This window comes from Salvia splendens, chromosome 1, assembly GCF_004379255.2.
Source record: "Salvia splendens isolate huo1 chromosome 1, SspV2, whole genome shotgun sequence".
NCBI classification, from domain to species: domain Eukaryota; kingdom Viridiplantae; phylum Streptophyta; class Magnoliopsida; order Lamiales; family Lamiaceae; genus Salvia; species Salvia splendens.
This window is the reverse complement of record NC_056032.1, coordinates 33,464,145-33,481,397: the sequence shown is the minus strand read 5'-3', so window position 1 is coordinate 33,481,397 and position 17,253 is coordinate 33,464,145. Positions and strand designations below refer to the sequence as shown.

Genomic DNA, 17,253 nt, shown 5'->3' with positions numbered 1-17,253 from the left:
GATTCAAGTCGAGTATGTGAAATCGCAGGATCAAGTTGCCGATATTTTCACAAAGCCACTCAATCATGAAGACTTTATCAAGATCAGGACATTGCTCGGAATGACAAATCAAGTTTAAGGGGGGGTGTTGGAATAAAATAATTAAACTTGATTTTGTAGTAGAACTATCTAGATATGATAAATATCTAGATATTATCAAGAATTCTCTAGAATAGATATTATGTAGAATTCTCTAGAATTAGTAGGCATTAAAATAATCTAGATATTTTAGGAGAAAATTCTAGATATTTAGAATATAAAAAGAATTAAGTAGAGAATTCTAGAATGAGTTGGGATGCCTATAAATAGGGGTGAGTTGTAACATTTTGTATAAGTTGAAAAGTTGAGAAGTTGAGAGAATTTGAGAAATAAAGAGTGTTCCCTTGTTTTCCCACATCACCAATTTCTCCTAAAACATTTCCCACATATTCCACCCATTGTCCCCTCAAATATTTCCTCCAAACTAAAATACTCCTCCAATATATTTTCTATATTCCAACAAAAACATCAAGACCAACCTGGGCTGAAATTTATTTGACGTCGAATTCGAAGGTGTAATTGAATGACATCTTAAATTAGATTGTTTTAGCAAAAATAATTACAAACTATATATGTTCTGAAAATTGTTTTATCAAAAATAATTTCAAACGACATATGTTCTGAAAATGTTGGAAATATTTTCCAAGTCTTGAGAAAGCTATTATATTTGTAGGGATCAGACTACGGTCGGATTCACTAATTACCAAGACCTCTTTGTTCTTCATTAAGAGAGCTCAGTCAAACTCTAACCACACGACTTATTAATACAATTCAAGGCTTACAAAACTTGAATACAGGATTACAATCTAGCTATTACAACAAGATTAAGATCCTCTTTAAACTCTTGCGATTCCACTGCATGCACACTCAATAAACGAGTTAGTAACACAAAAGATAGATCCTCTCGGATCTTAAACAGTTACCCAAGTATATCAAGAATAAGCAGAAAACACAGAAGAGAACAAGACTTCGGCTCAGCCACCCGCCGATAGAACAAGTCTATTCTCCATAAAACAGATCCAAGTGAGCACAACTGAATCTACCAGTAATTGACCTCACACTCCAGATTCCAGCACCAACAGACTCCTCAACACCAAATCTAAAACCTCTGAGAACAAACTCACACAGAAACACTCATACACAAAACCCTAGTTTTCACCAACACATCAACAACCGAAGTGGTTGCCTTCTCTAGCTCTATAGCTAGATCTGCTACACTCTTAACCGTGAGAGATCACAAAGAAACTGTTGGAGTATCGTCGGAGAAGAAAGCAGAGAGAGAGAGAGCTTCTAAGAGAGAGAGGGAGAGTCGTTCGAGAGAAAGAGAGAATGAGTGAATTGAGAATAGCAAGAGACACACCTCTCACATAACTAGCACACACCTCAATCCAATGGTTGAGAGCCTTGATCCGGGTGGGAGTACACGTGGCTGAAATCTGGAGTGTTAGGGTTTAGTTTTGGGCCAAGCCCAAATTAGCATCAATTGGGCTAAAGAAATAGACAGCCCAAATGAAAGTCTTTCACCAAATATTCAACATGCTCCACCTTGGACTTCATTCTGGGAAACCAACCTGCACTATAAGCTAAGGTGTAAGAATCATCACAGCCTACAAGGTAGCCCCCTCAGCCCCAAAGAACAAAAGTTCACTGGTATTTTGGGAACCACCAGGTTGCCTCCAGACACCAAAGGGTTAAACCCATTAGTCTAGGAGGACTTTCTGCCTCAAGCCACCTACCAGCTTTACCACTACAGGTAAGATGACTGAGGACTTTTTCCCCGGGACATGCACCTATCCTAAATCAAAGTGCATAAACTTTATGCAGAAAAGAAGTTTTTCAACAGGCAAGGTTTTAGTACCCATATCAGCAGGGTTTTTATCTGTATGCACCTTTTGAAGAAACACTTCACATTTTTCTACTATGTCCCTAATATAATGAAACCTTACATCAATGTGTTTAGTTAAATCATGGAAAACAGGGTTTTTACATAACTGAATAGCAGACTGAGAATCAGAAAACACAGTAGGAGATAACTTCACAAACTTAAGTTCAGAAAGAACTCCCTTTAACCAAACTGCCTCTTTCATTGCTTCTATGATAGCAATGTACTCTGACTCAGTAGTGGACAAGGCCACTATATGCTGCAATTGAGACTTCCAACTAATACAAGATTTGCAAACAGTAAACACATAGGAGGTTGTTGACTTCCTCTTATCCCTGTCATTTGCATAGTTAGAATCCACAAAACCAGTTAGGGTAACACCTTCATCACATTTAGAATAACACAGGCCATACTTAGAAGTATGTTTCAGATATCTCAGAAGCCATTTCAAAGCTTCCCAATGCACAGGTCTAGGATTAGACATATATCTACTAAGGCATGAAACTGCATAGGCAATATCAGGCCTAGTACTCACCATCAAATACATCACAGAACCAATTGCATTTCCATAAGGAATTTTCTTCATAGCATCAATATCAGATTTAGTTTGAGGGCACTGCTCTTTATTCAACACAAAATGGGCAGCCAAAGGCACTGAAGCAGATTTTGCATGAAACATGTTAAATTTCTTAATAATTTTGCACACATAGGGTTCTTGATGTAGCACAAGGGTAGAATACTTTCTATCTCTGAAAATATTTATCCCTAAGATCTTCTGGGCATCACCTAAGTCTTTCATGTCAAAATTCTCACTTAAAGCAGACTATACAGTTTTTATGGTTTTCAAACATAGTCCCATTATAAGCATGTCATCAACATACAGCAACAAGAACACAGGCACAGGAGATTCAAGGTTCTTAACATACAAGCATGCATCAAAAATGCTTCTTACAAAGCCCAACTTATGCATACAACTATTAAACTTGATATTCCATTACCTAGGAGACTGTTTCAAACCATATAGAGCCTTTTTCAGCAAACACACATGATTGGGAAACTGAGTATCAACAAAGCCTTCAGGCTGTTTCATATAGATAGGTTTATCTAAATCACCATGCAAGAAAGCAGTTTTAACATCCATTTGTTTTAACTCCCAATTAAAATGAGCACACAAGGTAAGCATCAATCTGACAGTAGTGAATTTAACAATAGGAGCAAATATTTCAGTGTAGTCTACCCCCTCTTGTTGAGTAAAGCCCTTTGCAACTAATCTGTCCTTGTACCTAAGGCCCTCCACCTCATTTTTCAGTTTGTATAACCACCTGCAATCAACCACAGATGCACCAGGAGGCAAAGGCACAAGTATCCAGGTAAGATTTATCTCAAGAGAATGCATCTCCTCCTACATGGCTTTATGCCACTGATTCCAGAACTTAGATTTTGTGGCTTGCTTATAGGATTGGGGTTCATCCCCATCAGATTCAAATACATTGAAAGCCAAATTAATAAGAGCAATCAAGCCAACAAATCTAGCAGGTTTTTGCACATTCTGTCTTCTAGTTCTATCCCTAGATAGCACATAGTCACTCAAGTCAGTATTAGCAATAGCATTTTGGACACCAGAGCGGCTTTGTGTAATGTTCTGAACAGGAGAGTTATTCATTAAAGGACTAGCACGCACATCATTATTATCCACATTATCATCCACATTTTGGGACACATTATCATTCAGATTTCCCTCATTGGGTGTCTCATCAGGTGCAAAGACTGGATAAGTATTCCAGAAAGGCTGTTCCACCTCACTTGGAGTATCATCTTGATTCTCCACTTCAGTGAGTGGTACTGTGGACTCCTCCTCCATAAGAGGTTCATTGTCCACAGATTGTGGATTTGGTTCAGTTGTCAACTTTGAGCAAGGAAATTCAGATTCATTAAAGACCACATCCCTGCTAATTATGACCTTGAACCCAAGTCCATCCCTCAGCCAGACTCTATAACCCTTAACACCCTCAGGATATCCAAGGAAAACACCTTTCCTAGACCTAGGCTCAAGTTTGTCAGTCTTAGTATGCACAAAAGCAGTACAGCCAAACACCCTTAGATGAGAAAGAGATATAGATTTTCCAGTAAACACATGCTCAGGACATTGTCCCTTAAGGGGCACAGAAGGAGACCTATTAACCAGATAAGTAGCAGTTAGCAAAGCTTCACCCCAAAATTTCTTTGATAAACCAGATTTAGAAAGCATGCATCTCGCTTTTTCAAGCAAAGTCCTATTCATCCTTTCAGCCACCTCATTTTGTGGGGGTGTATAAGGAACAGTTTTATGCCTTTTAATACCATACCCAACACACAATTCATCAATCTGTTTGTTACAGAATTCAATACCATTATCAGTTCTGATAGCTTTAATCTTTTCACCAGTCTGAGTTTCTATCAAAATTTTCCAGTTTTTCAGTTTCTCAAAGACATCATACTTATGCTTCATGAGAAAACACCAAACTTTCCTAGAAAAATCATCCATGATAGATAGAAAGTACACAGAACCAGAATGAGAAGACACTGAGGCAGGGCCCCAAACATCCATGTGCAAATACTCAAGAACACACTTGCTCACATTAACAGGCACAGGAGAAGGAAAAGAAACCCTATGTTGTTTACCTAGCACACAGGTATCACAGAAGGGTAAATGCACATCAGAATCAGATAGAATAGCATGCTTTTTCAGAATATTCAGGCATTTTTCACTCATGTGTCCTAGCCTATCATGCCACAACATAGTTTTATCACTTTTGACCACATTAGCATGGGCACTTGCACATGAAAGAGGCTCTGCAGTACATACATATAAACCACATTTCCTTTTGGCCTTAAATAGACACATAGATCCTCTGCAAATTTTCATGCATCCCTCCCCCCATTTCCCCCCATGCCAGCAGCTTCTAAAGCAGTGCAAGACATCAAATTGTAGCATAGATCAAGAACATATCTCACATTTTTCAAGCAGAGCACAAAACCATTATCAAACTTTAAACACACTGTGTCAATTCCATGAATTTCACACTTTTTATCATCAGTCATTGACACATAAGTATTAATTACGGTTTCAACTCAGAGAACACCTCCTTAAAAGAACTAACATGATATGTACATCCAGAAGAATCACAAAGCCAATCATTTGAAGTGAAGGGACACACAGGAGAAGCATTAATATACATCAGATCATGCACCATGAAAACACATTCATTATCAGCATCATATTTGGCCACATTGACAAGATTTTCAAGCTGGGTGTCATTATTGTGGGTTTTCTTCCTTTTTGGCTTAGTGCACTCCTTTTTATAATGCCCTACTTCCCCACAATTAAAACACTTTCTGAAAGATTTAGGATCCCTGCTATTGGACCTAGATCTGTGCTTTTTCTTAAAATTTAAGTTGGTACCTGATCCATTATTAGAGTCTTTACCCCCTCTTGTTTGAGATCTACCTCTGACATTCATAGCCCTATTAAAAACACTCTTATCAGCAGCCCTTTCCCTTAATTCAAGTTCTTTAGATTTTAAGGAGCTCACAATTAAATCCAGATGGGCAGAATCCCTGCCATACTTAATGGCAGCTTTAACATCACTATAGGAGTCAGGTATGGCATTCATTAGAGCTATACTTTTGTATTCATCTATGGTTTTATCATCATATCTTTTAATATCTTGCACAAGCTTCTGAAATCTATCAATATTATCATATATGTCCTTAGTTAAATCAAGCTTAAATTTGAACAATTTCTCAAGCAGGTACATCCTAGAACACATAGAGGTTTCTGTAAACAGAGAATCAAGATTTTTCCACATTTCAGAAGCAGATTCAATATGATCAACTTTCCTAATCACAGAATCAGACAGATTTAACACAATAGTGGCTCTTGCCAACTCATTCATCTCATCAATTTTATCTTGAGCAGTATCATCAGGTAAGGAGCCATCCACAACCTTAAACACCTTTTGTTGAATCAAAACACATTTCATTTTTGTTTCCAGATCATAAATCACTTTTACCATTGAAAGGGATCAGACCAATAGGCTGGGCCATTTTTGAAACAATTTTTGCAAGAACACAGGTAGCAAGACAAAAACACAGAGCCTTACAAACCTTAAAGCACACAGACATAGGCAAAAGACACCAAGAACACTTCAAGAAACCCAACACACATGAGTTCAGACCTCAAATCCTTGACTGTCACGAGCAACACTTTCCAAGGCTATCCCAGCTCGCAATCACTCACTACTGGAGGGCGCAAGGGGTCACTTGGGCAGTATACTATGCTTGGTGGCCAAGTAATGAGAGATCAAGAAAACACAGTGAAACAAGATCCAGCGGAAACAAGCTCACACAGATAACACAGAAGAGTCCTATGCATTTGCCAGAGGCTATCTACCAGCAACAAATATCCCAAGCCTATGGGTGGCACTACAACAGAAAAGAAAAAAAATACCAGAGGGTAACAGCCAATTTACCAGAGTGAATCCCCTCTCGTAAGAGGATTCCACTAGCCCACCTCCTTAAGCGACTTGGCGTGCCGATCTAGTCCCCCCGTGGCTCTGATGCCACTGTAGGGATCAGACTAGGGTCGGATTCACTAATTACCAAGACCTCTTTGTTCTTCATTAAGAGAGCTCAGTCAAACTCTAACCACGCGACTGATTTATACAATTCAAGGATTACAAAACTTGAATACAGGATTACAATCTAGCTATTACAACAAGATTAAGATCCTCTTTAATCTCTTGCGATTCCACTGCCTGCACGCCCAATAAACGAGTTAGTAACACAAAAGATAGATCCTCTCGGATCTTAAACAGTTAACCAAGTAAATCAAGAATAAGCAGAAAACACAGAAGAGAACAAGACTTCGCCTCAGCCACCCGCCGATAGAACAAGTCTATTCTCTAGAAAATAGATCCAAGGGAGCACAACTGAATCTACCAGTGATTGACCTCACACTCCAGATTTCAGCACCAACAGACTCCTCAACACCAGATCTAAAACCTTCGAGAACAAACTCACACAGAAACACTCACACACAAAACCCTAGTTTTCACCAACACATCAACAACCGAAGTGGTTGCCTTCTCTAGCACTGTAGCCAGATTTGCTACACTCTTAACCGTGAGAGATCACAAAGAAACTGTCGGAGTATCGTCGGAGAAGAAAGCAGAGAGAGAGAGCTTCTGAGAGAGAGAGCGCGTTCGAGAGAAAGAGAGAATGAGTGAATTGAGAATAGCAAGAGACACACCTCTCACATAACTAGCACACACCTCAATCCAATGGCTGAGAGCCTTGATCCGGATGGGAGTACACGTGACTGAAATCTGGCCAAGCCCAAATTAGCATCACCTGGGCTAAAGAAATAGACAGCCCAAATGAAAGTCCATCACCAAATATTCAACAATATTTTCGTTAAGCATAACTTAGTTGTTACTCCAAAGAATCGAAACTAGTATAATTCGTTTAGATACAGATCAAAAGTCCTTACATGAATTCAAATAGTAGAGTTTATATACACGACAAAATCCTAACTTTTCAGTACAAACTAATTTGAAAGACCTAACTTGTAATACGGACGAGTTCAAATAGAGATTATAGTTTATACATACTAGTAGTACTAAAAACCTGCTTCGAGATGTTTGTACATTGTAAACATTATTTTTTCTTTTATGTGTAGAATAATATCCACTATTTCCATTGGTTTGTTCTATAAAAATAGTTTTTTTACTTTTTTTGGTATGTTTCTTTCTTATTAGATGGACCTCATTCTCTACTAACATACTCTCATAATTTTTTTTCTCTCTCTCATACTTTACTAATTATTTATTAAAATTTGTGTCGTTCCAAATGTCTCTATTTTTATAGAATGAAGAAATATTATGTTGTGTATTCAATTATTTTATAATTGAGCATACAACTCTAGGTAATATACGTGGTAGACAAAGTGGTGGCCTATTCATAATCGAAGGCCTCTTAGTTGGTGTCTTGCACAAGTAAATTATGTTTCACAATCAAGAAAAGAGTAGGACGGTCTATCGATGTAGTGTCAGCCCAAAATCTGCTAACCTTAGCAAGATTATATAGAGACATTGCATAGCACTGAATGGATTCATATTGAAATAAGTCTTTAGTGGTGATAACGGAAAAATGAGATCTCAAGTATTATTCATTTCTTAACCTTTGTGTATGACATTGAGCGTACATTGTTAATTATGCACTACTTTGTCAGATATATAGTTGTGATTGAGGATGAGATCATGAGAAGAGAGAAAAAATAATTGCAAAAAGTATAAACATATACATCCGGTCAAAAAAATTACCGAAAGGACAAAAAAGTCATATAGTAGTGAAAAAGTCATTCTAGTGTTATTACATCAAAGGTCAGAGTGTGTGAAGATATTTTTAAAGAATAAGAATCGTGTTTGATATTATTTCATTGTTTAGGGTCTAAATTTGTAATTCTCTCATCAATTGAAAATTACAAAAATACCCCTCAACCAAAAAAATACTACCAAAAAGACAAAATTCTTTCAGCAAAATTACAGTATACTAGTTTTCTCTAATGTATTAGCAATTCCTGTGCATTTTCGTCCTAAAAAGTGCTATATATAATTTAGGATACTATAGCTGTTTGAAAGATATGCTACCTTCATTAAATTTAGTTTAATGATATTTGTTGCAGCGACTTTCGCACATGTACAAATTAATTAAAGTGTTCTACCAATATACTCCATATGACCATGTCAGTTCACGTCGCGCGATCGCCAATCAATGGTAAAATACTAAAATGAATTTCAAATGCAAATAAAAGTTGGCCTCGCGCAACAGATAACAATGCTGATCTCTAATTACAACTGTTAATGATTGATTTCCTTCAATTTTGTTGATGCTGTATAAAATGTTCAAACTAAAAAATGGCAAGCTAGCAGTATATGAATAGTTCAAACTATAAACTTTACGAAACCAAGTTAGTAAATTATAATAATTTAGTTGTTATTTTTCTCTCTTTTTTCATCTGTGGTTTCCTTTTAATTAAAACCCTAATTCTACCTTAGCTCTGTCTCCCTCGATCACCATGTGTGATCTGCCAGCATCGCCAGTCCGGCTTCGTTCTGATCGGGGCTCCTCCTCTCCGATAAGAACCGAGTTCTTATCAATATGTCTTATTCTCCATGGCCATCAATTAACTTGTTCTATTTCCCAACCACTCTATGACCAATTCATTGAAAAGGGTTGTTTTCGATTAATTACATTTCTATTCCACGTTTTTCATTTTTTTTACTAGCATGTTCTTCATTATTTAGAGACTGAAACTCTTTTCCATCACAAACATGCCAAGCTATTGTCACAATAAATGTGATTGTAACGATTCTCCTCTTCAAAAATATCACTAGTGGTAATAATAATATCATTATACTACTACTATTATTTTTCGACATGGTGTTGTGTTGCCACTAAATTTTTGGAGGGGAAAACAATGAAAAACTATGTAGAACTAGAAAAATATTTATTGCCTCTAATTAAGGAGTAACATAAAAATTATTTAATACTCAACTAACAAATGATAATCCATAATCATCATCAATTGCATGGATAATAATATAATTCCATTATTAATTCATGAGTATAGTAGTATCTACAAAATTTTGGGTTCGTTGGCTTTTCCTGTTCTGCGAAATATTATGTAGGTAGGGATGCATTTATGTTTTTAGCACATATTTATTTTTCAAGGGAGACATGTGCACATTATTGCTCCTTTTCTATATCTGTTTCCGGGTTTTTTTCTGCGATTATTTATTAAAAGAATCTAGTAGCTAGTATTTAATATCTGCGTGAATAACCATTATAGTCACATGCTGTGAAAGTCGAGAAAAAAAATCTACTACTATGCAACCACCAACTCTTAACACATGAATTTTGCATATCATAACAAAAAACAATAGTTCAGATCGTACTGATTTCAAATTAAAACATGATTTTTTCTAATCTTCCAATATAAAGTGAAATGTAAGATATAGTATATCATAAAGAGGATAGCATTATAGCAGAAACCAAAAGGAAAAAAATATTATCCTTTAACCTCTTTTTAATTAAGCACTCCTAACCCTGAATTAATATCGGTGTAATGAAATATCACCCCTTAACCAGTGGCGGACACAGTAAGGAGGGAGGAAGGGCTTAAGCCCCTCCCAACAACTCTTTTTTGTGTATTTTTTACTTCAATTTTTGGAAAATATTTCGTATACACTCTTTAGCCCTTCCCAAGTTTATATTATTGAAGAGTAAATCATCAAAATTGGAATGGTAGAAGGGGCTGAACTTTGGAATAAAAAAATTGTAGAGGTGAAATTGCAGAGATGAAAATGACTCCTTGTTTGAAGGAAGAAGAAGCGTCCTTTTTTAAAAAAAATAATAAGTGGAGTAATATAATATTATTTTATTCTAAAAGTTTCCTCGTGAATAGTGTAGAATATGTGGACTAGTTGAGCTATAATAATTAATAACTACTCTGTCAATATATTCACACATAGATTAAAAGTACAATCAATTCATAAATTTAATTTCAAAATATTTTTTTGTAATAATAGTGCTACTATTAAAATGTTAATTGTGTTCAATTTCCATTTAGGTAATGTAATAATTCTAAATTGATAATATAGCTTTTAGTACTATTCCATTAATCATTATGAAAGTATATACAATGTACCAAAATTTCAATTTAGTAGTCAAATTTTTGTTGTTAATAGTTACATCAATGATAGGTAGGCTATAGTAATAATTTACTAGTAATTGATATTTACTCTATTGAATATCTTATAACCTTGTGTCTAACAGAACATTTCATTATTTATTTGCAATAGTAATTTACAAAAAATTGATAAGTCTAATTATAATAATATACATTAAAACTTTAATTTTCTTTAGATAAATTGGCCGACTATTATTTGATTTGAGTTTAAGATGTTAGAATTGGAGTTTGGTTCAAATTAGATTCATATATTTTTCTATCTTTTTTTTATATATATTTGCAACATAGTAATATATTGATTTATGCATTATAATAATTTTTTTATAATTTTTTTTATCATTTTTATAGTTGTATTTGTGATTTTTAATATATTATTAATTTTTATTATATTTAGTGTTTTATTTATTGAATATAGTATATATATTGGGTATAATGCAGCCCCTACCAATAATATATATAGAGAATTATTTATCTCCCCAATCACCATCTTAACATACATGGTAATTCCAAATTAGTAGTGGATGTGTCATGTGTTCATTTTATTGGTGATGATGTACGCTATTATATGGTACTGATTTAACATACATACATACATACATACATTAGAACACGGTAAAAAAAAATTAATTTATACAACAAATTAAACCAAATCACGTGTATATGAAAATATTTTAGTTTAGGTGGGCCAACAGATACTTAAGTCATATTTAGATGGCTCGACTGATGTTTAAGCCAATTGATATCATGATACAGAGATAAATGTATATAATTTTCGCAATTTCCTTTTTAGAAATTGTTGAAATGGTTGGTGCTCAAAATGTAGTGTATATGTTTACATGCTCCTAGCCTCCATATTATAAAAATGTTACTACTATTTTGCTGAGTGAAATGCGATTGGATTTATGAACGTGCATGCATAAAAGAATACGCAAACTAGTCCAGCAGGCACACTAGATTCAAATATTCAAATATTTGACTAGCTAGTATTGACTACCATAGGGAAGTAACTTTAAAAAAAGATGATCAACAATACTTCTCCATCTACCTCCATGATGACTCGAACCCCCGACCTATTACTTGGAGGGGAAGCGTGTTATCAACTGAGTTGAAGTAAGGATCGATCCATCGAGATGAATGGATTGCAAAACATGTGCAAGGGCATTTTGTAAGAGGTTTGGTTGTTGCAACGCTTCAAGAGTGGGTTAAGAATTACACTACTTGTATTTCACTGCAAACAGAGGACTAAATTGATCAGTGTGCTAAGGGCAACACAAAAAATAATGTAACTAAATGGTAAGAAAAGCATGACAATGAACTGGTCAGTTAGATTGGATAATACATAATGCTTGGCAGGAGACACAAAAGCAATTTACCAGACACGCAAAAGGACTCAAATCAAGTAAAATCAGACGAGAGCACCTACTCTAAACAAATCAAGCAAGAATTGTTGCAAATAGACCAACAAGCTGGAAGAGTAACTTTGGACCACATTTTCCTTCATAGCTTAAAGGACTAAAAAGGTGAAAAGCATATGCATGATACATATAGCATAAAGTATTTTCAGATCTGATTCTCTAATTGGTTTCCTAGTTCTTCTCCAAGTAACAATTAAAATGTGAACGTCATGGATAAACACAAACAACGCGAACAAAACTTACTAACAATTGCTGCAAGCATCCAACAGACAAAAATAAAACGACACATCTTAAAACCAACATAAACTTCGATAAGAAAAAATGAATCTAGAAGACCATAAATAGTCACTCCCTTTATTACAAAACAATAAACTGATCCTTCAGATTATGATTGAGGGGAAACAGTCGAGAAATGAGGGTAACAAAGAATAATGTCGATGAACTAAAATAAATTGATACTAATAAACTTAATAAATCGAAACCATCGAAGGAGTACATGATTTAAATGAAAATTTCTATTTTGAAGCTTAACTATATAATGCAGAATACAAGAATTAAGTAGGGCACCAATAAGATATACCTACTACCTCAGTACCTAGCGGCACAAATATGTAAATTTGAGATTCACTAACATAAGTAAAATATATAAAGTCCCATTTGAAAAGCTTAATTATCCAACGCATAATAAGAAATACAGCCACGATAGTGGACGAACAAACATCTTACGAAGAAAGAGGCCCTCTACTTACATGCACAACACCAAATCTAGACCAGGGAACAAAAATTTTAGACCTGTTGCTCGTGTGCATGCATCAGTCTGCACTTTTCTTCTTCTTCTTTTTATCTTTCTTAGCAGAAGCTTCGTTGGCACCGCCATCCTCAGTTTCAGCATGTTTCCTCTTCTTTTTCTTCTTCTTCTTCTCACTAGCATCTGCATCACCATCTTCATCTGCTTCTTCAGTGTGCTTTCTCTTTTTCTTCTTCTCCTTCTTAGCTGGTTCAGTTTCAACTTCTGCATTGTCAACTACATCTGGTGTAGCATCTTCGGGTTCACTCCTCTTCTTCTTTTTCTTTTTCTTCTGCTCTTCGGCAACTTCAGGTTCCGTCTCTTCTTTATCATCCTTGGAGAGTGATTCAGTAAGTGCAAGAATTGAATCAGCAGCCGGATTGTAAGTCTGCAAAACGAGAGACTTTCAGATAATTGTACTAAAAAAACATTACGATACCATTGTATGATTAAAATGTTTTAGACCTTTGCGGGAGTGATCATCCCCCCTGATCCCTTCTTCTTGTCCTTGTCATAAAACTCAATCTTCGGTTTTCCTTTTACAGAACCAGCAGACCGACTTAGTTCTTTCCCTTCCAAGCTCCTCAATCGTGCTTCAAGCTATAAAAGAGTAACAAATGGGTTATGAGAGAGCAACTGGTGAAAACAAGAACATTCTTTACATAAAAAGAAAAGCAAAAATCACCTTGATTCTATTCTCCAAACCCATTGTGGCATCTTCGCCATCTCCAAGAGCATCACAACGGATAGCCAATGCAGCTTTGGCAGCAAGAGAACGCGAAATCTTACCCTTGTGCTTAGGGGCAGCTTGACCAATAAGAGAAGCATGATAGATAAGCCCATACTTGGGAGTTGCATGCTTAGTCTTCAATGCTCTGAAAAGTGCCTTCTCTGCACCAAGAATCTGCACTGTACTTCCAGGTTGCTTAGCCAGATTCAACAAGCTGCCTCCATGAGCAATCAAGCGAGCACCAACAAGTTCACCAACAAGTGCTGTTAAATTGGGAGCAATAGTGTTCATCCTGCTCTTTAGATAGTCGTACAGTTGAGCTCTGTACTCAGAAAGAGAAAGAACTTGGTTGCATAGGTCTTTTATGTTCTCCAAATCCAGATCACTAACTTCCGTTCCCATGGAGATCACTGCTGCCTCCTTTAGTTCAGCCTCAACCTCCTCTGGAAGTATCTATAATATTTATAATGTGAGTACTAGAAGAAAATCAAATCCTACCAACAAACAAAAAATAAATAAATTTACAGGAAAGTTATTTTTTATAAAGAACTGTATTTTACAGTCAGTACTAGAAAATAGCCAAGGGCCCAATTTCTATTTAATGATGTGAATGTAGAAATTTCATGAATAAACCTTCAAGCAATTAGATGATTGTTGCATTTTGTTTATCTCGTTCAAGCTTACAGAGGGTAAAATGTAAGCAACAGTTATATCCCTATTTACATGTATCTATTTATCAATTCACATTACTTATAGCTAAAAGGAGTGGGCAAATGACAACATAACTAAATGCCTACCTCTGAAAAATCAAGTTTGGCAGCATTGGAGCGGTAACCCATCAATTTCACAGACTTTGCATAGAGGATATTATCTTGCACAATCTTCGCAAGTTCGGGAAAATGCCATCCATACCATTCCCTGACCCTCATAGCATATGTATTCAACTCTTTGTCAAGGTCATCCAACAAGCTAATGGCTTGAATTATCATTGTATCAACCTAAAATAGGAATCATGAGCAATCGTCAATGAAAGAAGTCAGGGGCATAGATGCATTGTAACAATGGAGGCAGACAACAAATAAAACAAGTAACAAAATATACATGTCAATGTATTTAAATATTTTCCTTCCCCGTGTCTACCAATGACAATACTTTTTTAAGTATACAAAGCATACAAGATTACATCATTTTTTCCAGCTTCTTTCACCTTTAAAGATTATAAAATAATAGCAAACTTATGCATAGCACAGATAAGAATGATGTATTAATTAATACGATAGTTAAACTTTAATAAATACCATACAATATCAGAATGCATAATAAAACAGCAAAAGTAACAAAATTACTAATAAGCATAGTCTATTCCAGGCACATAAGTTGAACAATTCTGGCACCTTAGCCTTATAACTCACCTTATCAGGACTAAATTTCAACTTGTATCTGGATAGGCTGTGAGATAAACCAAGGCTCATTGGAGCCATATCTTGTGCTGCCAGACCTGATATCAGTTCATTCAATTGACTTCTGACCCCTCTCATTAATTCCATGACAGAATTGTTGTGGACGCATTCAATTTGCTGTAAGGTTTAAAATAATCATATATACAAACATTTTTCATACTATAACTTAACCAAATAACAAAGTTCTGCCCACTTACAAGCTTCTCTTTGATTGAGTTCCCAAGTTTAGAATCCGCTACAGCTAAAATGTCACCATCACAATGGCTACGGAGGAATTTACGTAAGTCTTTGCTGGGTTTGCTATCTATCAGTTGGGTAGTAGCAGACAATGCCTCCGCGGTATTCTCAAATTTAGAGAATGCTTTCAGCTTGACAATCTAAAGTAAAGTTGACATAAAGAAAATGGTTAATAAAGTCTATCATTAAAATTAAAATTAAAATAGAGGAGTCAAGCATTCAGCTATAAATGATGTTCAGATGAATCATTAAAATGACTTTCAATTCATAATCCTCACTATAACTATCCACCCTACTTATTCATCGCCAATAACAATCAGCAAAAACATAAGAAAAAGTATTCAAGGGTACATACCTGTCTAGCGGAGTCAGGGGAGGCGAATTCTTTCCCCAAATCCTGAAACAGCAAAAAATTAAAAAAGAAATGAGAAAAAAAAATTCAGAAAGTCATTAGATGAAACGAAGCGAAAACAGAGAGTCGGACGAAAATACCTCGACTTTGGAAAGTTTTCCCTCATCGAGAACCTTGAAAAGGGCAAAGCCGGCCGGTGTTTCAAATAGAAGCAACATATTTGGTTTGCTTACACCCAAACTCCGTCGTCCGCGGTTTTAGGGTTTTATAGAAGTGGAGACTGCTCCGCCGCAACCTCTAGGGTTTTACAAGTGGCTCAACTGAAATTCCGCTTAAGGGTTTTAGGGATGCCGCTGTATATATATATAAATGAAAGCGTGTTGTACTTATAAATTGTTTATTATAATTTCCATATTTGCATTTGATGTTTATATTAGCGATATTGGAGTATTTTTTTAGGGAAAATCTCAAATCCAAAATTGGAGTACATATAAAAAATGAAGTGTGTCCCATTTCATAGGGCCACATCAGACGCTTGCTGCGTGATATCGACTATATTGGTAGAAAAAAAGTACAAAAACAAAACTTAGGCATTTTATATCCATCCATATTTTTTTGAAACCTTTAAATAAAAATGAAAAAAGAAAAGTACGTTTAACACTGCACTACATATGTTTATAGAGTATTAAGGACAATTTGGTACTGTAGATAACAATAAAATAAAATAAAATAAAATAAAACAAAAGGGAATGGTGCATCACTTATTCAACAAAGAATGAGATAAATGACTCTTATACTCGAATACTCTAGCGGGGCAAGAGACCTTTTGGATGCAAAGGGCAAAACAACACTGGCTTCGGGATGGAGATCGTAATTCTAAATATTTTCATGCGAATGCTTCTACTAGGAAAAGGAAAAATATGATATCCCAGTTGAAAGATGAAAATGGTGTGTGGAAGTCTTGGGAAGATGGTTTGGGGTTAGTAATTTCCGATTATTACACTAATTTATTTACTGCCCAACCAGTGGAGTGTGAGTCAGTGTGGTTGATGCGGTGGCTAGTCGGGTATCTTCACCGAATGATGCGGTGGCTAGTCGGGTATCTTCACCGGATAATGCGTTGCTGACTGGGGAGGTAACTGAGGTAGAGATCAAGCATGTGGTATTCTCAATGCACCCGGACAAAGCTCTGGGACCCGATGGAATGAACCCGGGCTTTTTCCAGATTTTTTGGCATATTGTTGGTAGAGATATAATTGAGTCTTGGGTAAAATTTTCAACTATGAATCTTTACCTAGAGATTTTAATGACACTTTTGTTACACTGATTCCCAAAAAAGATAGGCCGGAGACCATAGCGGATTTTTGGCCCATTGCTTTATGTAATATCCTATACAAGATTATTTCGAATGTGTTAGCCAATCGATTGAAAAGGGTCCTCGACAAAGTGGTCTCATATTCACAGAGCGCTTTCATTCCTGGTAGGTTGATTACGAATAATGCGCTAATTGCTTTTGAATCA

General features: G+C 35.8%; 1 protein-coding gene across 1 annotated transcript; it reads right to left on the bottom strand.

Moving 5' to 3' along the window:
• Window positions 1-12,799: 12,799 nt before the first annotated feature.
• On the bottom strand, window positions 12,800-16,076 carry LOC121747692 (probable nucleolar protein 5-2). Its single transcript, XM_042141794.1, has 8 exons — window positions 15,873-16,076; window positions 15,736-15,777; window positions 15,341-15,520; window positions 15,096-15,260; window positions 14,481-14,681; window positions 13,639-14,136; window positions 13,419-13,553; window positions 12,800-13,341 (listed from the first exon to the last, which is right to left on the bottom strand). The coding sequence occupies exons 1-8, from the start codon at window positions 15,948-15,950 to the stop codon at window positions 12,979-12,981; spliced, it is 1,662 nt and encodes a 553-aa protein (XP_041997728.1). The 5' UTR covers window positions 15,951-16,076; the 3' UTR covers window positions 12,800-12,978.
• Window positions 16,077-17,253: the final 1,177 nt, after the last annotated feature.

What these genes read in the sequence shown, in the direction of transcription:
- LOC121747692 (XM_042141794.1), bottom strand. Translation starts at nt 15,950, where the DNA reads ATGTTGCTTCTATTTGAAACACCGGCCGGCTTTGCCCTTTTCAAGGTT. An exon ending in GAAAACTTTCCAAAGTCGAG is followed by an intron (nt 15,778 to 15,872) that starts GTATTTTCGTCC and finishes TTGCTGTTTCAG; the next exon opens with GATTTGGGGAAAGAATTCGC. An exon ending in CCCCTGACTCCGCTAGACAG is followed by an intron (nt 15,521 to 15,735) that starts GTATGTACCCTT and finishes ACTTTACTTTAG; the next exon opens with ATTGTCAAGCTGAAAGCATT.